This window comes from Oryzias latipes, chromosome 20 (assembly GCF_053564925.1).
Source record: "Oryzias latipes strain Hd-rR chromosome 20, Olatipes_Hd-rR_3.1".
Lineage (NCBI taxonomy): Eukaryota > Metazoa > Chordata > Actinopteri > Beloniformes > Adrianichthyidae > Oryzias > Oryzias latipes.
The window spans coordinates 27,089,887-27,115,598 of NC_136256.1; the positions used below are offsets into that span (position 1 = coordinate 27,089,887).

General features: G+C 40.4%; 2 protein-coding genes across 5 annotated transcripts; one reads left to right on the plus strand and one right to left on the minus strand.

Moving 5' to 3' along the window:
* Positions 1-2,747: 2,747 nt before the first annotated feature.
* Positions 2,748-5,640, plus strand: LOC111946626 (uncharacterized). The gene is made up of 2 exons (XM_023950169.2): positions 2,748-4,251; positions 4,614-5,640. Exons 1-2 carry the CDS (start codon positions 3,641-3,643, stop codon positions 5,497-5,499), a joined length of 1,497 nt encoding a protein of 498 aa, XP_023805937.2. The 5' UTR covers positions 2,748-3,640; the 3' UTR covers positions 5,500-5,640.
* A 778-nt stretch (positions 5,641-6,418) lies between these two features.
* Positions 6,419-22,063, minus strand: LOC111946676 (uncharacterized). 4 transcript variants are annotated; one of them, XM_078938186.1, is made up of 6 exons: positions 20,386-22,063; positions 19,046-19,117; positions 9,663-13,442; positions 8,598-8,792; positions 8,427-8,506; positions 6,419-7,400 (listed from the first exon to the last, which is right to left on the minus strand). In XM_078938186.1, the coding sequence occupies exon 3, from the start codon at positions 10,453-10,455 to the stop codon at positions 9,925-9,927; it is 531 nt and encodes a 176-aa protein (XP_078794312.1). In that variant the 5' UTR covers positions 10,456-13,442; positions 19,046-19,117; positions 20,386-22,063; the 3' UTR covers positions 6,419-7,400; positions 8,427-8,506; positions 8,598-8,792; positions 9,663-9,924. The 4 variants fall into 4 exon arrangements, with proteins under 4 accessions (XP_078794312.1, XP_078794311.1, XP_023806137.1 ...); XM_078938185.1 differs by lacking the exons at positions 19,046-19,117; positions 20,386-22,063 and having other exon boundaries at positions 8,598-8,690; positions 9,663-9,875; XM_023950369.2 differs by lacking the exons at positions 19,046-19,117; positions 20,386-22,063 and having other exon boundaries at positions 9,663-9,875.
* Between the last annotated feature and the right edge of the window lie 3,649 nt (positions 22,064-25,712).

Genomic DNA, 25,712 nt, shown 5'->3' on the forward strand with positions numbered 1-25,712 from the left:
ATGAATTCTAAATCATTGTGACTGCATTTTTTTCTGACTCTTCACTACAGACTTCTTGCAGAAATAAAAGAGCTCCTTTTGTCTTTTGGGAAGTGACAGACTGATGTAGCAATAGAGCATAGAGGGATAATGGTTTAAAGCTAATGTTCCTCTTCCACATTTAAATAAGGTGTCAAGGACTGAGGAGAGGTTCATCTGTCCTTCTGTCATCAGGGAGTGGAGCTCCTTGGTGGACTATTATTAGAAGCTCTCGTTTCACTCTGCTTCATCTGCTGCCAAATGGTGACATTCAAAAAGACCACGTAAAAACGCACTCAAACAAGATGGAGAATGTTTGTCAGGAACCTAGAGTCTTTTATTATCTTTACGGTCTTTGTGCTGCCTTGAACCAACCAACCGGCATTATGTCCCCTCTCCAGCTGAATCACAGCTTTAAGAACATAAAACATGAGAGGGATTTGATTTGTACTCACGCTGTACATCCATATTACAGCTCATCAGCACAACAGCGTCAGCGAGGCGTGATACTTAATGTGTTTTTCTGTGGTATTTGATGAGACTCTCAGCAGGCTGCTGAAGGACTCTGCCTCTACCTCTGTGCCTACCTGCACTGTTTTCACATAGAAATATATGCAAAAATAGCTGTGAGGCATTCACAGCAGACACAGTCTGCCATAACGGAGAACGCAGGTGTGGAAATGTGAGGGCAGATAATGTGTCATTCTGTCCTGCCAGGCTCGCCTAAGGGAAAGTGGAGAAAGCTACCTTGGTACGAACACAGTTTTTAGGTTTGTCTGGATGTTAATTTATCTTTGGTTACCCATTTGTTTTGGGCCTGTTGAGGGGAGAAATGTCCTTAAAGTTTCCTCCAATCAACCAGACTGACAGACTTCCTGGAGCTGGAATTATAAGTTAACAAATTTTCTTAAGTCTATTGTGTAACTTGGAGGAGAAGAGCGGCTGTGCTAGATTAGAGTGAGAAAACTTGTAAAAGAAAGTTAAGTTATTTGATGGTTAAAGACCTGCAAACTCAAAAGACCTGCACTGCAAAAACAAGCCCCCTAGAAACAGGTCTTACAATTTGAAAGATTTTCTTTGAATAAGCATAAAAAAACTGCCAAAGGGTAAGAAATGGTCTAACCAACAATTCTTATTTAAAAAAAAAAATGTTCTGACCACTAAGACATCTTAAACTAAGATTATTTTGCTATTGGAAAAAAAAAGACCCAGTGCGAATGCCAGTGCCTCTCACATATTTTACTACAAGCTTGATATTTTGTGCGGCCACCTGTACAGGTTTGCCTATTTTTGGCCTGCAGACTGCCTGTAGCCGCCTATGAGGGCAGATTCTTCTTTTTTTGTGTCATTCATTCATCCTGCTGCTAAACAACAACTGTTTAATACTAATTAAAAACAATTTGTCCTTTCACAAATGGACAGCCCGAATTCTTGCACCTTGACTAAGATTTATCTCTTTAGTCAAATTTTGTCTAGTCTGACATTACAACGATTCTGTTGTTACAGGTAAGACTAGGTTTATGAAAACCTGAACATTTTTAATGGATTTCAATGAATAAAATGAGAAATCTCATGTTCCCTAATGTAGAAAATTTTCAAATGCAATTTGCAAACCCTAGTGTGTCCAGCCTGTGATGTCCAATTGTTGCGCACAGAGGTGGATCCATCATGGGTTGGGTCCAAAATTGCCCTAAGAAAGTGAAAAGAGAAAGCATCTTGGGGAAAGAAATGCATAAACAAAATCATAAAAAAGCCCTACCTGAATAAAAACAAAAAAATTAAGAAACTGTTAATGTGAGTCATTACTGGGGAACGTTAAAAGCAGTGTGACGTAAATCCTCCCACATGCACTTTATAATGCATTCTTTTATTGTTTGGCTCTAAATTTATTTTCACCCAAGTTTGTGGAACTTTTATATACTATGATGACAATATCTATATATGTCAACATGTTTTATTTGAGCTTAAGCTTAATTACAGAAATAACGGAGCTCTATTATAAAAATGCAAAAAACACCTGAGTAACAGCCTCACAATGAGTCACACTGAAGCAAACTAGTGTTTTTATTGACTCAATTACAGCTGATTCTATAGCAGCAATGATGTTTTTGACAAGTTTTCATCAGAAATGCTGTGTGGGAGCACATCGAAGCGCATTGAATTCGCTGCTTCTCTTGAATTTCGAAGACAAAGTTCAACACGTGCATCACTCCAGCAGTGCACAAGTTTATCGCCACAGACCTGAAAATAATCAAATGAAGTCTGAAAATGAAAAGAATGATGCAACGAGATGTAAAAGCTGCTGCAACTCTTGAGTGGTGAGTCTGAGAGTAGACGGCCAAATGTTTCTGAATAGTTAAGGAGTTAATAAATGATCTATTACGCTCTAACCATCACAATCCAAAAGTGTTCATGTGTGACAAACATGAATTTTGCAGAGTTGTTTCAAACAAATAACATTCAAAAATAAATTTTAAAAAGACATACTTTTGAGCATCATGGGGCTAATATGGGAGAATAAAGTTTATGGGTTCTACCATTTTAAATCAAACAAAACATTTCAGTCAAAAAGGGCAAGAAACAAACGTAAAGAGTTTTGAAAAACAAATGTGGCGGAAAAAAAATATCTAGCATAAAAAGATGCATTTTACATCAAAGCAACAAGAGCAAATAAAAACGGAATATAAAAAACTTGACTTTAGAAAGTCAAGGTTGACTAGTAAAAACAGAAGAAAAGACAGAAAAAGGAACAAAAAAAAAAATATTTTGTGTAATCTGTGCTCAACCCTGCAAGTTGACAGTAAAAAACTCCACAGTTTCAGAACTGAAAGGATCCATTTGTGAAGAGAGGAAACTGGCAAAGCACAAAAAAATATAAAACAGAAAAATTAAAAAAATAGAAATAGAAGAAAGCAAAAACAGACATTAATCTTTTTTCCTCATGACATGGGTAAAGAGCTTTTTTAGTCTATTGTACCTTTTGGGTGACAATGTCATGTGCGGGGGAGGCTCGAGAGCCGGTAGGACCCAGATGCAGAGACGGAGGCAGACGGTTCAGGGACAAGGGGGTTTAATGCAAAACAAAAAGCGCTGCAGAGCAGGATTACAGAACAAACAAAAACTTACTGTGTCGTGGCGAGGGACATGGAAACATGAGCGTGGAAAACATGGAACATGAACACCATGACAAAGGCTAATGGACCAGCACAGGAGGAAGGCAGAGACAAGACTTAAATACAGACAGGGCAGACAAGACACAGGTGAACACGATCAGGGCAGATGGGGACCAAAGGAAGTAAAACTCAAGAAACAAGACAAGACAGGAAACCTTTGAAAATAAAACAGGAAACAGAACCAAACAAGACAGAACAAGAACTAAAACGAAAAACAAGACACAACAAACTCAAACCATGACAGTACCCCCCCCCTCAAGGAACCGCTCTGAGGTTCCAAAAGTCAACTGAGGGGGGGGTCCCGGAGGACAAACCTCGATGGGCATAATAGCCTACGTGCACGATAGAACTTCCGGTTAACTTCCGTGTTTCGAGTGTGAGGCCGACAACTTCCGGTTGGTCGTGTTATTGTTGTGGGGAGTTTGGTGCGTTGCTACTTTTGAGTAAATATGAGCGGATTTCGGGTAAAAGAGAGCCGTTTGGTGTTTCAACGCGTGACAAAGACATCACAACACTGTTGTGTACCCCTGTGTGCGAATTCTTCAAAGTACAACAGTAGTATAAGCTTTCATAGCTTTCCAAAAGATATGTCGGTGAGAGCCGAATGGATAGTCAGAGTACGGCGGGAGGACTTCACCCCAAGCAAGACGAGTCGTGTTTGCAGCAGGCATTTCCAAAAGGGCGATTTTGTTAACAACCCTGGGAAATTGAGAAAGTTGAAGAAAGGGGCCATTCCTACTCTTTTTTCCTGGAATGATTTTCAAATCCCGGCACCGAGGGCGAGCGTGTGGGAGCGGAGACCCAGACCAGATAGCCCCCCTCCTCCTGTCCATGACATCAACTCAGAAGAAGAGATGGAACTGGATACCCTGGCACCAGATCATGATTATTGCATTACTCCAACAACAGCAATGGTCGCAGATCAGTTAGCTGAGGAAAACGATACACTTTGCCAGAAAGTTAAGGAGCTGGAACTACACATTGAGGCTCTCCAGCTGCGGAGTTGTTTTGGACTGAAGCGGTTTGCAGGATCGGACGAGGACATCCGATTTTATACCAGGTATGTCATAATTAAGGTTTTTTGAATTGCAGGAAGCTGATGTCTTGTACCATATTAACAGTGATGGACAGAAAATCATGTACAAAGTCATGCACTTAAGTGAAAGTAAAGACATGTAAAATGTTGCTCCACTAAAAGTCCACCTTGCAAGAGGAAGAGTATTTTCCTTTAAGTGTACATCAAATATCAAAAGTAAAGTAATTTATGACTGACATAGTCCGATGCGTAGACACAACCTTTTCTTGTCTTTATGTTAAACAAATGTAGTAAGTAGAGTAAAAATTAAGATAATTGATTATGTGTAACTAAATTAGCCTACCATGACTAACAACATTGTTATTTTTGTGTAATTTGTTTAAAAGATTCCATTCTTATGACCACCTGATGGCATTCTGGAGGCTCATCGAACCAGCAACATCAAGGATGATCCGTGTGACAAGTGTGGCTAGAGAAGCATCAGCCTCTGTGGCAGAGAAGACAACAGCAAACAGATCAACTAAGTTGCTGCCCATAGATGAGTTATTTCTTTTCCTAAATTATCTGTCAACTGGATGCACACAGAGAGAGCTTGGGCACCGATTTAATATCCATCGGACAACAGCCAGCAGGATCATCACAACCTGGGCCAACTTTCTTTACTGTGTACTGGGAGCTATTTGTATCTGGATGACCCCTGAAGCAATCACAGCTAACCTACCTCCTGAGTTCAAGGACTATGCAGACACTCAGGTCATTGTTGACTGCACAGAACTGCGGTGCCAAACTCCATCCTCACTTGTGTTACAGAGTGAGGTGTACTCGCACTACAAATCCCACTGTACCTTCAAGGCCATGATTGGTATGGCACCACATGGTCCTCTGACATTTGTTTCTGCACTCTACGGGGGCTCTATTAGTGACCGTGAGCTCTTCAGATTGTCGGGCATTATACCTCTCCTGTCCCCTGACATGGCTGTGATGGTGGACAAGGGCTTTAGGGTGGAAAACCTTGTGCCAGGAAAACTTCACAGGCCTGCCTTCCGCTCCATCAACAATCAAATGGCAGCACAGGACGTCCTGGAGACCCAATCAATTGCACGGCTGCGAGTTCACGTTGAAAGGCTAATCAGGCGGGTTAAGGAGAACAAACTTTTTGACACTGTTATCCCTTTGTCTATTTCAGGGAGCATTAACCAGCTTTTCACTGTAGCTTGCATCTTGTCCAACTACCAAAATGGACCTCTGGTCAAAGACTGGAGAGAACATTAGAGCCAGGTAGAAATGTGACTGTTTGTTTCATGGTTGGCTGCTCCTCTTCCTCATTTACCTTTTTTTTATTGATTCACATCACAATTTTGTTTTGCCTTACATTTACTGACATTTTTAATCAATAAATCATTTAATTGAAATCTATATTACCTTGGTCTCCTTTTGTGTTCTTTAATTTCCCCTCAAGTCGGCCTGACTTACTGAATATTATTTTAAAGGGACAGTTCACCCAAAAATGAAAATTAGTTCATAAGTTTCACACTCATGTTGTTACAAAGCTGTAAACATTTCTTTGTTCAGTTAAACACAAAGGTAGATATTTAAAAAAATGTTTGTAACCAAACCGTTTGTGGACCCCTTTCACTTCCATGGTAGGAATAAAATTAAACTATGGAAGAGATTGGAGTCCACAAATGTTTTGGTTACAAACATTTCTCATAATATCTTCCTTTGTGTTCATCAGAACCAAGAAATTTTATACAGGTTTATAACACGAGGGTGTGTATATGATTACAGAATTTTAATCGTGTGAACTATCCCTTTAACCCTTGTGCTATCTTAGATGACCCCACCCTTCCATTGACGTGTTCTCCCTACCATGACAAAGGTGGAAAGATTTCATGTAATCCATGGACACCAGTGAAGATCACAAATCATTGAAGAAAAAAGGTTCAGAGCACTGTCTAGTGGGTCTAGATGACCCAACTCCCAACGTTAAAGTGCTTAGGATAGCACAAGGGTTAAAATCTAGCAATACATTGGTGTGTGTTCACATTTGCTGTGTACACTTTAAGTAAAGTGGTAAATCCTTAAAGTATTACAACTCTGTTTAGAACATATTTTCTAATAAGTTACGCGACAAATTTAAATAACTTGAAACAACTCACATTATAATGAGATATCAACAAGAACAAGACAGTTCTACTGAGAATTCATTTTATTACAGCAAATATTTACGTAGGTATGTGTAGAAAAAGAAGAAGTCTGCTCTCTCTCTTATTTTTTGCATCACATCACTGTCCCGGTATATTCTTTGAATCAGGGTGTCTTCCTCTGCAAACACCACAAAATCGCACCACTCCACCCCTGTTAGGAGCAGCTGACCCTGCACCTGCCAGTAGTAGCCATGACCCTGCTTCAATTCCAGGTTGCCGTCTTTCATTTTCAGATGAGGATAATCCACATAGCTCTTAACATTTGGACATTTTATTTCCACAAGGCCGAATTCAGTACTTTCTGTAGGGTCAAAGACAACCCCATCTGGGGATGTACCTAGCCATGGAGTGTCGGGGTGTATAATGAAGCCACAAGGGTAGTAGTTCACCCTCTTAAGCTTGCAGTACTCTTCAATGGCATCAGCTTCCATTTCGAGACCCCTCTTCATTGCTGCAGTCTGACGAACCCCTTTGAGCAGCCGGTCTGCCATCTTATCTAAGGTGCATGGTTTAGCATGGCATATTTCTCCAAAATGTGAGGACGTGAGTCTGGGTTTTCTTAGTCTATGCCAGTCTGCTGATGTACTTTGACCCCTAGTTGCATATTCTATTTTGTTTGCCATCTCCCAGGTAACCTCAAGTGACTTGAAGTGCAGCTGTTGATGCTCAGTGAAAACAAACATACTGCATGATGTCTCCAGTCTGCATCCAGCCAATGGCAAATCTGGGCGTGGTGGAGCATCAATGTGAGCAAAAGGGCCACTTCTTGCCTTGGGTTGTTGGTATGACAGGGGACTGCCTGCTTGTACCAAACCGAGTGCAGAGTCCACTAGCGGGACCTCACAGGTGATACCCATTGTACAGATGGTTGGTGCAGAAACAGGGGTGAACTCTTTGTAGGTCTCTGACACACTGAGAGTGGACAGGTCCAGCACCTCTCCACTGATGGCTTTGTACAATGTGGACCTATTTGAAACAAATTGAGAAACACAAATAAATATTAGATATTTTAAAGAATGTCGGTAACTATACAGTTGAAAGTCGCCATTGACTTCCATAGTATTTTTTCTAACTATAGCCTATAAAATTCCCACAAAAACCTCAAACCAACAAAATGTTTATTATTTAATTATATGTTGGTATATTTTTGTACACCTACAAAAAGTACACCTGTTTTGACCTGATGTTTATTGAAATGGACAAAAAATTACAATTAAAGCCAAACATTTTATTTTTATTTGGTCTCAATTATAGAAGCCTTGTGAGCTGAAAAATGTACTTTAAGATTTTTCAGAAACTTTAAACAATTCAGTCTGAAGGGATTAATTCAGGGCTGTCAAAAGAATAATCACATCCAAAATAAAAGTTTGTGTTTACATAACATGTGTGTGTACGGTGTGTAACTTGTGTATATATAAACACACAGAATCATGTATATATATTAAAAAAAGGTTATATTTATATATAAAATATTTATATATACGGTAATATAAATTATATAAATGTATATACAGTATATAAATGCAAATATTTCTTAAATTTATACATGAATGTATGTGTATTTATATATACATAATATTTACACACCGTACACACACATATGCTATAGTGATAGTTCACCCATGTTGTCATGTTGTTACAAAATCTATATAGATCTCTTTGTTCTGGTAAACATGAAAGAAGAAATTATGAGAAATGTCTGTAACCGAACCGTTTGTGGACCCCATTTACTACCATACTATTCTTTTTTTCTACTATGGAAGTGAATGGGGTCCACAAACGGTTTGGTTACAAACATTTCTCAAAATATCTTCCTTGGTGTGTGTTTCATCAGGATAAAGAGATTTATACAGGTTTGTAATAACATGAGAGTAAATAAATGATGACAGAATTTTCATTTTTGGGTAAACGTTTGGATGGGATTAATTTTGATTAATCTTTTGACAGGCCTAGGTCAATTAATAGATTACTAACTACTAGTCAAATTCTCACTTTACTCCCTCGATCATGGTCCTCTGCTTTGGTTTGGCAGACATCACAGCCATCTTCTCGACGGGACCTGGTTTAACACCCTGTGAATATAGACAATAAGCAGTGATGAGTGTATGTGATGTGTGTGTAGATGTAGTATTGAAATTATTGTTACATAATTCCAAGTCTTGCCAGGGTTCTTGGCTTGTGCCACTGTTGTTCACTCTCCATACAGCTCAGCACTGGAGGAACAACTGGAATGTCAAGCTGAGAATAATGTGCAGACTGGAAAAGTAGAGCCACACAATGGTTACAGAGCACTGATCCAGCTACACATGTACAGCTGTGATGGGCCAGCTCAACAGGGATGGAGTCCTTCAGACCCACCTGTAACAAGATGTTAAAAGAAATATATTTTTTAAAAAGTGGCAACTCTGATTTGTCATATATTAATATGGGCTACTCAAGTAAGCTACTATTTATTTTTGTACACTGTTAAAATAGCTAGTAAAATCTTAACTTTTTTCTTTTAAACACTGTTAGTAAAGGGATTAATAATCTTTTTCTTTTAATGTGGTCAGTGGAGCAGTCTATTTGATTTGCAGGTACACTCAGAATCCCCACTTAAAAAGTACCAAGATTGCAGTATACCTTCTTAAACTTAGCAGGTTTATATTATTATACCCATCTTATGTGTTTCACCTTTACCCTGGGATGTTCAGTATACCTGGAAAAACAAACTATACTACACCACTGATTGCTGTTAGTGAAAACATAACATAGTAACGTAGGACTAAGCGTACACTGTCCGTTTACAACATGAATGGGTAACATGGTCAACCAAATGAACGTGGTTAACCTAGAGCAAAAAAAAGAAAAAAAAGAAGAACATGATTACCCCAGGAACATAGGTAACGCAAAGAACCAAAAGAACATGATGATTACCCCAGGAACATGGGTAACCATCTTAACGCTACACTTATCCCACTCTTAAAATGTGAGGTGGTTTAGATCTGTCCATTGACGGATGACATAACGCCCTCACACACACTACTCCTGTCACTGGATCTTTCTTGGACACTGAGAGGAAATACAAATCGCAAATAAAAAATACACACAACCAGTTGATAATCAGATAAACTTAATGTATTTAATAACAATAAGTGTGTTGAATATTGACACGATTTAATAAGAGTTAAAATACTTAGCTGCTAGCTAGTCAATGTGTAACGTAACAGCTGAGGTATTGCTACTCACCTTCAAAGTTGTGGATGTAACTTGAAATGTACAATCGAAATCCTTTTTCACGCTTACAACCGGGTGCAGATGAACACTGGTCGACAATCCTGTAGATGTCGTTCACGTCGATTTTCGGGAGACCTTGTAGACAACGGGTGAAATATGCCATCTTTCGTAATCAAAATCTGCCGTGTCGCTGCTACAGAAGTCGCAAACCGGAAATGGTCGGCCTCACACTCAAGGCGGCGGAAGTAGAACTCCTTCGTTATGTGCACGGAGCCTATTGTCCAAAGAGTCCGGAGGACGGCCGGGGAGCCGAGCGGTCCGGCGAGGCAGGTCCGGAGGACGGCCGGGGGGCCGTGCCGTCCGGCGAGGCAGGTCCGGAGGACGGCCGGGGGGCCGTGCCGTCTGGCGAGGCAGGTCCGGAGGACGGCCGGGGGGCCGTGCCGTCCGGCATGGAGTCAGGCATGGAGTCAGGCATGGAGTCAGGCATGGAGTCAGGCATGGAGTCAGGCATGGAGTCAGGCCAGTCGTCGAGCTCTGGCGGGTCAGGCGTGGCCTTGGCAGCGGGGGCCGGTCGGGGTTCAGGCGGAACCCCCCTGGGAAATGGAACGGGTCGGGGCGCAGGCGGCACCCCTCTGGGAGCCGGGTCGGGGCGCAGGCGGCACCCCTCTGGGAGCCGGGACGGGTCGGGGCGCAGGCGGCACCCCCCTGGGAGCCGGGACGGGTCGGGGCGCGTCCGGGACCACCACTGAACGTGGTTGTGATGCATCCGGGACCACCACCGGAACATGACGGGGATGGGGTGCATCCGGTACCACCACTGGAAAGGGATGTGGTGCGTGCCGGACCACCTCTGGAACAGGAAGGGGACGGCAGCGACGTCGACCCCCCCTCATGGCGAGACGGCTCCCAGTATAGTCCGGGCGGCTCCCACTCCAGGGAGATGAGGGAAACTGGACCTGATCGAAAATCCAAAAAGTTCTAGTCCATTCTGCTTCCCGGCAGTAGGTTTCCAGACAAAGCATGTCCCGCTCCGCTGGGTCCTGGAAAAATGGCTGGTCCATTCTGTCATGTGCGGGGGAGGCTCGAGAGCCGGTAGGACCCAGATGCAGAGACGGAGGCAGACGGTTCAGGGACAAGGGGGTTTAATGCAAAACAAAAAGCGCTGCAGAGCAGGATTACAGAACAAACAAAAACTTACTGTGGCGTGGCGAGGGACATGGAAACATGAGCGTGGAAAACATGGAACATGAACACCATGACAAAGGCTAATGGACCAGCACAGGAGGAAGGCAGAGACAAGACTTAAATACAGACAGGGCAGACAAGACACGGGTGAACACGATCAGGGCAGATGGGGACCAAAGGAAGTAAAACTCAAGAAACAAGACAAGACAGGAAACCTTTGAAAATAAAACAGGAAACAGAACCAAACAAGACAGAACAAGAACTAAAACGAAAAACAAGACACAACAAACTCAAACCATGACAGACAATGTAGTAAATTCTTATGTTTGGGGCACCATAAAAAAGATAAATAAGTCATAGATGTATGAGGAAAAAAGTACAATATTTGCTAGAATAATTAAGGTTGGTGGCGTAGGACTAAATCCATCAACGCAGCCATTTAGGCAAGAAGCTGACCTTAGGAATCCATGCGCCGTCGTGCACCTGGATCTCTGCAGCCATAGCCCACTGCCGAAAACGTGATTGGCGTGCCTGATGGAAATCAACTCCTTGTCGGTCAAGAATATTTATGATCAGTTTCAGTGTCTCAATCGCTCGTTGATGTAAGCCGTGACATCCCTGCAGACAACCAACTCCTTCATGAAAGACAAGATTTCTCCCAAATCTGTAGGACATTGGCCAAGTTTCCTGCCATTTTTTTATGAATATAAAATGGTCGGCTGTGGTGCAGCGGTAGGGCGATCGACTTCTGATCAGAGGATTTAGGACACTCTTTTACTCTACTCATATTTTGTTAACTTAATTACCTTAAAACAGTCAAGTTTTACCTGAAGTCACACCCCACCCTGCTGTGATTGGCTCAAAATGTAACATGAAATTCGAGGGCTCATCTCTTTCCAGATACAAATTAGACAGAGAATTTGGTTTTCTTTGTCACATTTTGACGACGGTTTCATCTTTAAAGTCTGAGCTTCATATTCCAGTAAAAACGTTTTTCTCTGAGATATAAGATGAGTTATTTTTTTCTATTTCTAGCCCTACAGTTATTTGAAACTGATGGCACGTCACTTGCCTGACAAGTTTTCTTCGTCTGTTTCCTACAAAGCAATGGCACAACAATGGAGAATAAAGAAAAACATTCACGTTTGCAATAAAATTATTTAAAAGAGATGCATTGATCATCAAATATTAGAATAGAATTTAAAAAATTAAGATACAAAACATTTTCAGCTACTATTCTTTATTTATGCATTTATGCTACTTTAGTGGCTGGTTTGCTCAGGTTATGTGCAGGACTAACCCATTGGAGATCAGGGTTCGATTCCCAGGGGTGTGGGTCAGTGGAAAACCCTTTTCTTTACTTCACTTTAAAAATGTGGCCACAAGGGAACCCAAGCAAGTCGGGTCCCAAGCCCAGCAGTGTCAGGAAGTACATTCAACGTCAAATTCTCTGGCAATTATGGAGGGAAATACCAAAAGGTGTCAAAACATCTATGTTTTGGCTATTGTACTTACAATTAAACTACTTCAGTACCTTTTCCTTAAAATATTACATTTTGCATATGTAGGATTTATTTGAAATACACTCAACAACATTAGTTTTGTTAACTGTCAAAAACTAAAGAAAATAATCTAGGCAATCATGTTTTAAGGACAATCAACGTATCCAGGTATATAGTGTACAATGCACTCTACATCTCTAATTCTTTTTTTGTTGTCACTATTTTTCTGCCTTTTGCCTGATACATTTATGACTTTAATCTTGAAATTTTAAAAATTATACGATATGAAATAATTTTATTTTTGTAAAATATTGTCTTTTTTTCATTCTCGTAAATGTTTGACTTTATTCTCCACTTTTATATTTATTTTTATTGTGGCCCTAATACTCTGTCATAGAAAATATTTAACAGACAGTAAAGAATAAAAAAAATTGAAAACAAAAAGCACTTCAAAATGTGTTTGCGTTGACAAACACATTTTAAACGTTATGAAAACAGCGACTGGACGTTAGTGAATATAAAGCATTTATAGTACATGAGTGGATTTAAAGGCAGAACACAGTTACACAGCTTCGCTTGACCTCTCACTGCAGCAGCCCATTGCCATCTCATAATTGTGTTTGCTTTTTAGACACCTGGAAATATGAACCTATTATATGTTTTCCTGGTAGACCCAAGTGCAGAAACACCATAATATGTGTAAAAATGTTTCTAATCTGTTTCTTGCACATCTCAGGTGATGCATTACATGTGATTCCAGTACATTTGTGACCAACGTAGCAAAGACAATCCCTCCCATCTCACTTACTTCTGGTTAATCGAAAGGGCAGAATAGGTTCAAAGGATTGCGTTGAAACAAGAACTTTTGCAGAGGTCTCATCTCAATGTGATGCTGCATCATTTTTCTACCTTCTTGCAATCAAATTGCCTGGATAAGGCGAGTCTCTGTAGTGCCTTGGTAGCACTCTCCCTCCTGACTTGCAGGGAATGAGCAGCGTTATTGCTCGACCTGGTTCCTCCAGAGGCATGCTAATGGAACTATTTGGCAGCTTGCCTCCGGAGGCAGGAGGGATGGACTTGTTTCACTTGATGTCAGTGTGGAGACCTGGAGGAGAGACGAGAATTACAGGTTGGCGTTCCTTCAATTGGCATGAGGGAGCAGGGGGGGGTGAGACACTGTGCAATATTTCACCCATTAGACAGAGAGCCAAACGTGTATTATTTTGGGGATTGCAGTTGTTCTATTATTTTGGGTGGCTTAAGGTTAAACCCCCAACAGTGCTCCATGAACTCTGTTTCCCCCAAGCACAAATAGCTCAGTTTAGGTGGAGCTCTGCCATCTGTTGCAGGTAAGCCAGGAGGCTGCGTTTTCACGTTTTCCCTCCTCTGTAAAGAAACAGCCCTGATTTGTACTGTAATTAAAACATTGAGCACTAATAGCCCTCACATATGGTCCTGAATGGTTGTTAGTGCCACTTCTCTGGAGCAAACAGCTGTGGGTGCTGATTACCACCAATGGCCTTAAAATGACTTGCCAGGTTTTTTTTTTGTTTTTGTTTTTATCACCTCGTCTCTATTGTTGCCCCAAAGGGAGGAGTCGACCTTTTTACAGCACAGACTTCTAATTTTCTGTCTTTAATTATTTTTTATAAACCGGTTGGAAAGTAGGTCCAGGTTATAATACAGTAAATGATCCACTTTTAACCCTTGTGCTATCCTAGGCACTTTAACATTGGGAGTTGGGTCATCTAGACCCACTAGACAGTGCTCTGAACCCTTTTTTCTTCAATGATTTGTGATCTTCACTGGTGTCCATGGATTACATGAAATCTTTCCACCTCTATCCACCTTTGTCATGGTAGGGAGAACATGTCAATGGAAGGGGGGGGGTCATCTAAGATAGCACAAGGGTTAAGGCTCGTTCATTGGACTTCAGTTGGACTTTTTTTTTTTTAGGTAACACATGTGTTTACCTTCACCACAACACTAAGTTCACACTGATCAGGATTTTTGCAGCTAAGTGCAGAATCATTTGAATGACCAGTGTATATGAAAACCAGACTGAGTGGCCCCTCCCCCCTGGCGTTCCAAACAGGAAGTGGCTCCAAGAAGCCAAAGTCCCAGACTTCTATAGAGAAATGAACAGCTGGAACTCAGTTATTCCATTTTTGCAGTCCTACATTATTCAAGTACCAATCAGATGCCTCAATAAAAGTTGTCTGTTTTTTGCAGACATTGGTTGCCACATTGGCAAAGCTAATGCGACTTTTGTTTGCACCATCTGCATCCAGAGAAGACCCGTGACAGTGTTGAGGGTCACAGGGAAGTGGAACCTTCCTTCATTGCATACATGTTCTCTAAAAAAGATCAGACTAAAACATATAAAACAGAATTTTTTAGGCCTGTTTGCAAATGTCTGATTTGTCCTCTGACTGGTTCACCCCCCACATTAAACTGTATCCAGTTCAACCAAACTTTAGTTAACTTTGCGTCGTGTGTTGGAGTGTTTTTCGAGTGCAAATTTCAACGTTAGAAGTTTGTAATGACGTTCTAATCTCAGAGAATACCGATAATGCTCCAGTAGTTCTCCTCTTTCTGGTCTATCTCAGGGTTGTGAGCATCAAGTATGTTGAGCGCCGATGCTTGGCAGCTCTGAAAGCCTGCAGCTCAACCATCTATCAACTCAGCTTAGGGGTTTTGGGGCTCAGTGCCGTGGTGAGATGGATGCGTGCTGCCCTGACAGGAGATTCTGGGACATGAAAGTCTTGTATATGTAAATTTCTTTAATACCCAAAAGGAAATTTTCTCGGGGAATGGCCTGATTTTCTTGAAGATGTGTACACGCTGGAACGCTAATGCATGATGGTACACCTGTGAGTAACTACATGAAAATGGACCAAGACCTCTGCAAATGAAACTTTGTGGTGACAACAGAGACAATTAAGTTAACACACAATTAATTTATTTGAAAGTACTTAAAGACATGACGGAATATTAAAACTCCAAATGGAGACTATAGTAAAACCTTCATCAACGAAAGTAGAGTTAACTCCTTAATACCTGAGATGTTGCCAGCGACACCTAAATAACAGACAATCAACGTGAATCCGCTGATTCTGACTTGGGAAAGAGCGGCTTTTCATGTGGACTTTGCGCCGTCATGCAAAGTCTTGTCACTTTACAGAATCAGCTGATTGACATCGAATGCACAAGAAGTTCACTACTGTAAAGTGTTTCATATCAGCGCAAAGCTGTGTTTCTCAGAAAACCCGCAGGAATTACAGTGTGCAAACGGTTGAAGAGGTACACCAAAGAGCTAAAACTCCAGTGTCAACCCCTCATAGCAGGGGTTAACACTTCCTTGCATGTTTTCCAACTTGCCCTGCTCTGGCACGTTCTAATTGGCTGGACGGCATGAGTATGGCCTGGATATCTGAAAAACATGCAGACTCAGCTGCCCCAGAGGCCAAGAGTTGTCCATCCCTGCTCCATAGCATGGGATTGCCCTCATGCAGCAAACTATTCGTTTGTCCCACACTCTGTTCCTTTATTCTTTATTTTAAATGAAACATCACATTAGTAATCTGACCTATGACCAATAAATGTGAGTCTTGGGATAAAAAAAAATGGCTTTTCTTGAGACTACAGGCAACCTCGACACTCTGCTTGAAAAAGGTTGGATACATTTCACTTTTTTGGTAATTTTCAATTAAAATAACTTTGCAAAAAGAAACCTGAATACGTGAAGAAGCATATTTGATTGAATCAAGGCACTTTTTGACTTAATTTCCTTACTAAAAAGGCTGTTTTTCATGTAACGCTGTGCAGTTGGAACTCTTTTGTGCGAAGTATAACATGCTAATGGATGGAGATGTGTAGTTAGCAGTTGAATCCTTCATTTCTGTACTATTACTCATGATTACTAATTACTAATTGATGTGCACATCTTATGGGTGTTTGGAACACGACCAGAGTGTACGGCTCCTTCTTTCAGACAGTGAACTTGATATATATATCCCCTAAAAGGGTTACACATATTTTTTTACTCCTTTTATACAAATCATGCCATGAAGGGTTAAAAACAAAATGCAAGGACCAATAACATAAAATACATTAAAAAAAAGTCTCCTAAAAAATACAATTAACAAAAATCCCTTCTGTGAAAGTAAAATACAACTTTTTTTAAACAAAGTGTTATAAAAATTCAAAATTTCGCTTTTGAGAGTTTCAATTCCACATTAGAAAAAGAGAAACTTATTTTTCCCCTTTTTAACGACTTATCTAAACTCTAGAATAAAAAAAAAACCTTCGTTACTCATAGCCCCAAGAAAAAGCGAGCCCTAATATCGGAGGCGGCTATGATAAGAGAGGAGGATTACTGTCCCGTCGGCCTTCTTAGGAGAAATCCGACAGCCCTGTGAAGCTGTCTGTGGCATCAAAGGTCACCCTTATTAAAGATTATTATGAAAGGGCTTGAAGATACTGTCAGATGAGTGGATTACAGTGTAAATCGAGTCGATAAATTGCAACAGAAGGTAAGGAGGGACGGGAAGGTCAGCTAGAAGATCAACCACTGGGAGAAGGTTTCATTTCTGGTGCACACAATATGTCTGTCAAAGCTGCCCCAAAGGGGACACTAAGTAAATTTGTCACTGATGATTAAGAATCACTGGGACATGGAGAAAGGTTTATGATTGCCACTGCTCAAGGTGCTTCATCACTGTTTACTTAGAATCCAATTTATCAGCAACCAGTAATGGGAGAGTCAGCAGAATTGTCCATCTTCTCAGAAAGTGCTGCGTCAGACCAACATTAATGGCTGCTCTAAAGCCTGCAGCCAGAAAGTGGCCCCATCATGGAGCATTGATCAAGACGTGGAAATAGAAAAGAATACATTGTTGCGCGGGGTAACATTAGTCGAAGCCGATACCACTTTGGCAAGACGGAATGAGGTGGGGGATTATCCAGTTTGGGAGTATTGCCTTGCAGGACTCAAGGAGGGAAGGTTTATCTGATTTCTCGTGGGATAAAAGTCTTCCTGCAGGTGAGCAGGAGAATGGAAGAGAATCTGTTATGATGTTGAAACAAACAGCAGGTTCAAAAACAGTGTTCTCTGCTCCCTTACCTGGGGAAGGAAAAGCGATCCAGAGGAGTGCGATGCCCCAGATTCCCAGAGATTACCTGGGCTCTCGTGGGGATAGAGGATTTTTCTCCGTCTGGTTCTCTAATGGCTTAGCTACGCGTTTGCTTTGAGAACATTTCATGAGTTTTAATGTTGCCACACGACTATGTGCAGGTTTGAAGCGATCAGGGATCGCAAACAGACCTCTGAGGCATATGAAGTCTAAAACATTTCTTTTTTTTCCATTTGGACCGTTAGGCATAAACCGGCTGGATAAAACACAAAACGCCCCAACGTTTTAACCGCCAACTATTTAAGACCAAATAAAGGCTTAGATCATGTGACTATCTGGTTTTTATCAACCCTTTTGTGTCACTGGTGACGGCTAAATAACACCCACTTTTTGACAAATCATAACTCTTTACTCGATGGACGTGAATCTGCTGATTCTGATGTCCGTGACAAGACAAAAGCCTTATCAACTGGAATATTTGAAACATTTTTTTCTCCAAAAAAAGGGATTTTTTTTTCAGATGGGAGGTTTTTGTATGTTGGCCATGGAAATGAGAAATTGACTTACAGCAAAATAAGTCTTTAGTGGAATGTCATGGACCTCTTAGAATTTCAAACAAATATGAATCCATGAGGAAATACAGTTTTAATGTAAACAGTGTTTTTACTACTATTATAAATCTACAGAAGTATTAAAAGAAATTGTGTTTTACTGTATTCCTAGTGTTGATTTTTTTAAAAGGACTTCACAAAAGCCGACTCAGATTTGTGACCTGCTTTTTTTTCTCCAGCTATTTACTGAGTTCATGTTTTTTTTCAGCCAGAGGCAGAAAACTGGACTTCAGAAGCAGTGATGTAATGAGTTTATGTGTAGTTAGTGGATGGATTTGACTTTGGTTTGTGTGCATCATGTTTCTTTTTGGTTTGTGAAACTTTGGGGGCGTTTAAAGTGATTTTACTAACAACTAATCTTAGTTAAAGTTTGGACATGGAGACAAAAGTGGCCTGAACTTTTTTTGTTCTCTTTTCACTTATTTGCTTTAAGCCACCTTACATCCTCCTACTCTGCAGCTATTATGATGCAGCTGATGTGAACTTATTGTAGGCTGGGTTTCTGCAAACCATTTAAATAATTCACTCAAACTATTACATTGTTTTGGATTGCAATTATGCTAAAACGTGCATTGTAATTTTCTGCTACAAGAGCACAGAAAGGGGTCTCATTTTGGTGAGCTCTGTGCCGCAATAAATTATAAAACAGAGGCAATATTTGCATTTGTTTCAGGTGTTTTATTATTCTGTTTGATGTGTTTTCATAGTTTCCTTGGAAGGCTGCACAGAAGTGCTTTTTGTACATAAAAAGGTAGTTAATTAATTGTGTTTTTGTTTTGGGCACCAAAGAAGATAGGCTGTGAAGTCCTTGTACACTTTGCCTTAAAAAAAAGAAGAAATTTGAAAAATGACTTATATTTTGCGCTTGGTGCATATTCTTTAAAACAAATCTATGTACTGAGAATTCACAACTACATTGAGACTGAGAGGAGGAAGGAGGCAATTCCAATGTAGAAGCTTACTTCATGGTGGCATGAGATGAATCCCAGTCAGGAAAGTAAGAAGAAGTCAGGGAGAATCCAGACACAGAAATCCTGAGACAAAATCCAGAAAAAGAGTCAGAGTCCGTCAACTTTGGTCCAAAGTGCTTCACAGCCATAGTTTCATTTACCTATTTGTGATAAGAGGCAGCTTCTACAAACAGGATCAATGTGGGGTTGAGTGTTTTGCACGTTAGACACATGGCTGAGCAAGGTGGGTACTGAACCTGCAATCCTTACTGAAGGGCCGACTACTCAATCTCTGCCGATTCACAAAATCGTTTGGCAAAATATGAATATTATATATACTAAGCCTGGTATGAGCAAATGCTGAAGATCAGTGGAAAGTGGTTACAAAGTAAGAGTCAGATAGTTCATAAAGTCCTCTCTTGGAGCACAAAGCTGAAGGGCAGCGCCAAAGACTACGGGAACCCAGATTAGCCAAAAAGCATGCTAGGCACTTTGAAGATGCCTGACCACAGGTGAAAGTGGGTTAAAACAGGATTGTTGATAGTGAATTTGCTCTAAAAACTAAATGATTGCATCATTTTCCAAGGATCCATTCCGTGAAAGCATTCTTGGAAGAACAACTTCAAATTTTTATTTTGCTGCTGATGTAATTGGAGCCTTCAAATGAGCAAGGCAAAACATAAAAAGTGAAAACAGAGGATTTGAATGCATAAAGAAACCAATACAGATTGGAAATCTGAGACAGCTTTTGATGATGGTAATAAAAAAGAACAAAATAAAAATCAGATAAACAATCCGATTTTTTCCCAACTGATAAAAAGTGAAGGTTTTCTCTATTTTCACAGCACTCACTGCATTTTTGACGGTACTCCTTGTGTCTTCCCATTGCAAAGATGGTGTAGCTCTTCAACTGAGCAGGAATGCAATTAATAAAAGAGGCACAGGTTCTATTTTTGCATGGAATGGAGCAACTTTAAAGGCAGAATAACAGGGACAGCGGTGATACTAATATATCCTTTCTGCATGACTGCAAAGAACATGTCTCCTTTAATAATGCATGTGAAAAAGGGTTATTGGTGGCAGTTTTTTTTTATTTTTGTCATGCATTGCAAGGCTAATGCAAATGTGATGACTATTTCTAGTTTATTTTTCTTTCATATCTTTGGTCAAATACTCTTACTGCACGCTTTTCCAGCTGCTCATAATTACATACATTTTGAATTATTAACACGTTCCAAGTAAACCAGTTAAAATAACTTTCATTCGCCATGTCATCTTTTATTTTCAAGGCATGTGCAGGACCTGCTTTGTGCTCTTATCACAGCCGTTCTAGTTGACTAAATTAAACTTACTTATTTCCCTCCTGCTGATGTTTTCCTTCAGTCGTTCTCATCTTCTGTGATCCTTCAGATTCATCAAGTTTGACTCCCTGCAGTGGATTCAGAAAGCAGCGGGAGATGAGCATCTTTCTGTCCTTCTGTCTTTCATCATATCTCTACATTTGCCTTTTCTCTCCACCGCGCCGGGCTTTGGAGAGCGGTATTCCCACGGTGGAGCTCTCGTACGCTCACATCAGCCTCTGATCCGAGTGCAGCTCTTGTGATAGTCGGGATCGTACTTGTCAGGGTTGCCTACTGCTCTGGTCCCCCTTTAACCTTCTTCCTCCTCTTTTCTTCTCTTCATCATCATTTATTTTATTTGAAGCAATGAGCTTAAAGGCTATTATTGTCTTAGTTCAATGAGTGTCAAAGGGATTATATCATGCAAAATCAACTTACTGAGCTTTTAAATGTATTATAATGTTAATTCCTCACAAAAAAACAACCCAAAAGCGGTATTTTGATCCAGTCATGCATTTTTTAATGTTCCTATAAAGCCTGCTCTCTGAGCACCAGCCCCTCCCAATCCATGAAAACGGGTGGGTTCTCACATTGTGATGTCACAAAGTGAGGAACAGCCCCTTCCAGGAAGAGACTGCTGTGCCAGCACCGCCCCCAGGCTGAAAAACACACTGACTCTCTCCTCGGAGCTAGCATTGATCGGCTAAACGCTTTCATTTTCTATGCACAAAATGGACATCCATCTTTTGTCAAAGTTCAGATGTTTGTTTTAATGGGCGAAACGCGACAAATGCACCTAACACATTTCATTAATGGAGCAATATTAGAGCTGAATTGTATCAGCTCTGCTACAGACTTTTCAAATGGCATTTTTTCATCTGCTCCTGATTCTCAACTATTAAAATAGACATACTCAGAAATCCCATTTTAAGCTTACTTTTCTTTATAAAGCTAAGTTCATCGTCGGAAAAATACAAAAACAAAATTTTCAACAACTTTGCAAAAACAACTTGAAAAGCAGTTTTCCTAAATGCTAAAGTTATAACTGAGTTAAATCAAATGTAATGTTTGTATTTTTTGACCAGAGCGATGCTCTCCATGATGTCTCAACATTCCTCTTTTCATTACTTTGAGCTGCAAAGTTAATCTTGCATCACTGCAAGTGAATTTAAAATAAAGAAATGTAAAAGAAAAATGAGTGAACCCGCAGAGAACGAGGTGGGAGACATGAGGCTTACTTTAACCCAGATCCATGTGGGCATCGCTGGCTGAGTGGGTGGATCTGTCACCTTGAATTACGAAATGCTCGTGCTCATCACTGAGGCGCTCTGGGGAGAGGATCACATGCTTTCTGTGAAAGCCTGGCGCTCCACTTTCCTCCAAGGCTCACAGTCATGCAGTTTAGGACAACCAGGGATTGTCAATGACACACAGCCCTGAAACGGAGCCTTCTCCTCGCTTCAGCTTTTGTCTCTGCAGATGTGTGCTGAGACTGTTCCTCACCTACTTTGTTAGGCAAGCATGGATAATAAACTGTAAAAATGGAAAACGCTTCTGTGGAGAAACTCTAGACAAAAACGTTTGCTGCAAATGTCTTCATTCAGCGCTGTTCTCTGCTGCCTGAATTTTTCTCAGCTGCTCTCAGGTGATATTTGACAATTTCCTTTATTGACTGCTGCCTCGTGAACAAACTGTGCCGGAAGCTGCCTGACAAGAAATGTCATATCAGGCTGTTTGCTCAGGTGATGAACTGCTAACAGAACAGTCTTTGTGAGGCTGTCAGAAACATTTCACAATTCAAAAAAAAATGTTTGTATTTTCTGTATGCATACAGTGAGGGTAGGGGCCAGGATTCAGGAAAAATGTACAGATAAATTTGAGCTGACTGGAGGCCCAGGGGTTAAAATAAGTCATTTCCAAAGAAAATGGAGAAGAGAACAGCGATGAATCTGTGGGACTTTGTGGCACTTAAAAAACAAGAGGAGGGCAGTGGTGATAGATGTAGCAATTCTCCAAGATGGCAATGTCCAGAGAAAAGAACACCAGAAGCTCAAAGAAAGGGTTGAAAGAGGAAGCAGAAAAAATGTGGACGATTACAAGAGTAACTGACTAGTTAGGGGCCAAAAGTTGGGGCTTCAGCAGATTCCAGGAGCAATTTCAGTCTCAAGAAAACTCCAGTGACTGTATATGAGAAATGGACTGAGTGACTCCTACCCTCTGGCGTTCCAAACAGGAAGTAGGGGTGGGCGATTAATCGATTTGATTGATTCATTTTGCATTTGTTGTTTCAAAAAGATTTGTTTTTGGGAAAATCAAGATTGTTTTTTCCCAGCTCTCTGCTCTCTTGCACTTCCGTTGATCGGAGTAAAGTCAGGCCGCCCGTCTCCGGCAAACGGCAGATGTGAAAACAGCAGCCAACAAAGAGTAGCTTTATCCACGAGGCTGAGAAAAAAAACTAGAACTAGAAACACTAGAAATGCCCCCCACTCCTAAAACTTCTTCCAGTTGCCTCCGTGCAGCTATCATTTAAGCTGCTGAAGCAGCTGAACATGTGAGCATCCAGAAACCAGGATCCAGAAAGAACTGGAGGATAAACCTGGTGGACTCAAAGCAGCAGCAGAAAGTTTACTAAAAAACGTTGATTTGGAGTGTCGTTAGACACTGATGCTACAATCCTATCACGCGAGGATGCTATGCTAACATTGTTCCGTGTACATGTAGCGACACATTTCTAAGGTCCAGATATAAACGTTGGTGACCACAAACACAGAGCTTCCAATTCCAAACACAGAAATAAATAAAATAGCCCAATAGACCAATAATTAAGCAAGTTGGTAATTTTTTACGTCTCGCTGATTTCCTTTGTTTTCTGATTGCCTTTGTTTTGAGTCCCTGATCAACAATCAGGGACTCAGCTTTGGCTCGGGCCGTGTTGATCAGCGGGTGCACTCCAAAACCAACAAGAAAAAGAATCTGGTCATTTTCCTGCTCAAGTTTTTAGTTTGCACTGTTGCACAGCAGGAGAAGGAAGAGTGGATGCACATATATGGACAAAGTAAACAACATCTAAACAACATCAAAATACACAGAAACGTGATGGCGTAGGATACGGTGCCAAATCCAAACCTCATTGTGGTGAAAGACAAGCATCACTTTTTCAGTGCATAAGATAAAATCTCTCAACGTATGTAATACCATCACGGCTGCATTATATGCACCAGTGTAACAAATGAAAACAGTTGTGGTAAAGCCTTTGTCCGCTGAAACGCTAAACTCCTTGCAGCCTGATCCTTCAAGATTGAGGGCGGTAAGTAAAAGGCAGCACGCTTAAGCTTTGGAAGAAAAATCAATGAGGTTTCTGAGTCGTATCAATCTGCCATACACAGATAGCGGCAGAGAATAACTGCAGGGGATCCTTTCTGAATACCCAGGAGTTTCAAACAATTACACAAAAGGACGGTTTCAGATTTACTCTGGCTGCCTTTTGAAAATGAATTTTTTCTTGTTTAAAATTCAAGAGAAAGACGTTTGAAAACTTTATTTTAGTAATTATACGACTTGATTATTTAAGCCCATAAGGCTTTTTTCTAGACAAGTCCAGCTTGCCGTTTGTTGCAATTTACCTGTTTTTCGACATAATAGCCTTCTGTGTTGAGCAAAATAAAGAAAAAATGCCAAGTTGTACGACAGTAAAGAATATATGAATTAAACCTTTGTGCTTCATCAAATCAAAATTTTTTTTAAAGCAAAATCAATGTTTGCCCCTGAAAAAAAAAAAAAAAACGTTGTCAAGGCAAAAACTCAAAAGTGTTGTATATATTGCCCCAAACCTTCTTTTCGTTGTGTCAGAGCCAGTTAAAGTGTTGCATGTCAGTAAAGGTGTTTTACTCTGCTTCAGAAGCCACTGGATTTACATTAACTGTGTAAACGGTCAGAGAGTTACTGTAATTGAAAGAACCCCAAACACTGGAACTAACGCTCTGGTGTTGTGGGGTTAACTTGTTTAGTAACTAGAGCTTCAGGTGCATTTGCTTTTGCATTAAGAAACACGACGTGTAAAATCAAAGGTGATGATTTGCAAGTTAAATCATTGTTACAGTTTCTGTGCATTGACCTAAGTTATTTCGATAAGGAGAGATCTTGGGAATGTGAAGAATAAAGATTTATTTGTGATGCAAAAATGCGCTTGAACAAGTCCTTTGGAGGTTAGTCACTGGGCAGATGACGTCTTTGTCTTATCTTTGTGGGATAAGATCGGATCATATATGGATAAGAAGGCGCTGATGTTGGTTGAGTCCGGTTCTTAACACAGTATTGGTCCAGGTTGAGATTGGGATGAAGGAAGTCGAGCAAAACCTTCAGAAATGTAGATAAAAGTCCATGAATATAAAAGCAGAAATGTGATTGTGATTGGCGGAAAAAACAATGCAGGATATTTAGCTATTGTTTTAGAGTAGTGCTGTTATGCGATTACAATTTTTGTGCGATTAAGTAATTATGACCTGTAATTAATTATTCTAATTGATCTATTTTTAATCAAACTTAAGAATGGCTGGGAAACGCCTCAATTTGAGATACTTTCATTGGAATTTGTGACATTGTGGCGAAGTAAAACAAAAAAAATCAACCCATTATGAAATTTTTTTTTATCATAAAAGATGTCCAACTTTTACTTTTAAACCACCAAGGCAGATTTTTTTTAATCTCGAACAGCTGAGAAAAAAAACAACGAAAAAAAACTTTCTGATTTAACACATAAAAATAAACAGTGGGCGCATTTTCCTGAGCAATCCAAAAAATTTTGACCACAAAACTCCTATTAATACCATAATATACTTGTCAGAAGTCAGAGCTCTGTCTCCCCCTCTGGTCACCAGCGGGAACCATCTTCAGAGTTCTAGACACACACAACATCTCCCAGCAACCCCAGCACACACCTCCTGGAGGTCGCACACCTGACTCTCATTGGCAAATCACTCATAGTCTACTTAGGCACTGCACCGAGCCTCGCTCAGTGTGTGTTTGTGTCACTGTGCCTCCATTACAAGTGTTATAGTTGGATCTGAGCTTCTGCTTCCATTTAAGAACACAACAATAAAATCAAGAGTTAAACTGAGATGAAAAGTGATTTAAAAAATGTGTCTGAAATGAATTAATCGTGGTTAAATGTATTGCTTTTGCACATTTCTAAATTGTTTGACGTCAACCAGAAAAATGACCTGCTGTTGACCAGAAGCTAGCTCAAGTTTTTATATTTTATTGTGACTTTGTTTTTGTCAATTAGATAAAAGAAAGCAAATTTAAAGTTCTGTCAAACAAGTACTCTCATTTGCAAATTA

Excerpts from the sequence above, each read along its gene's own strand:
- LOC111946626 (XM_023950169.2), top strand. The coding sequence starts at position 3,641 with ATGAGCGGATTTCGGGTAAAAGAGAGCCGTTTGGTGTTTCAACGCGTG. Across the intron at positions 4,252-4,613 it reads GACATCCGATTTTATACCAG|ATTCCATTCTTATGACCACC; the intron begins GTATGTCATAAT and ends TTTGTTTAAAAG.
- LOC111946676 (XM_078938185.1), bottom strand. The coding sequence starts at position 8,636 with ATGGAGAGTGAACAACAGTGGCACAAGCCAAGAACCCTG. Across the intron at positions 8,507-8,597 it reads GGCACAAGCCAAGAACCCTG|GGTGTTAAACCAGGTCCCGT; the intron begins GCAAGACTTGGA and ends CTATATTCACAG. Across the intron at positions 7,401-8,426 it reads ACCATGATCGAGGGAGTAAA|GTCCACATTGTACAAAGCCA; the intron begins GTGAGAATTTGA and ends TGTTTCAAATAG.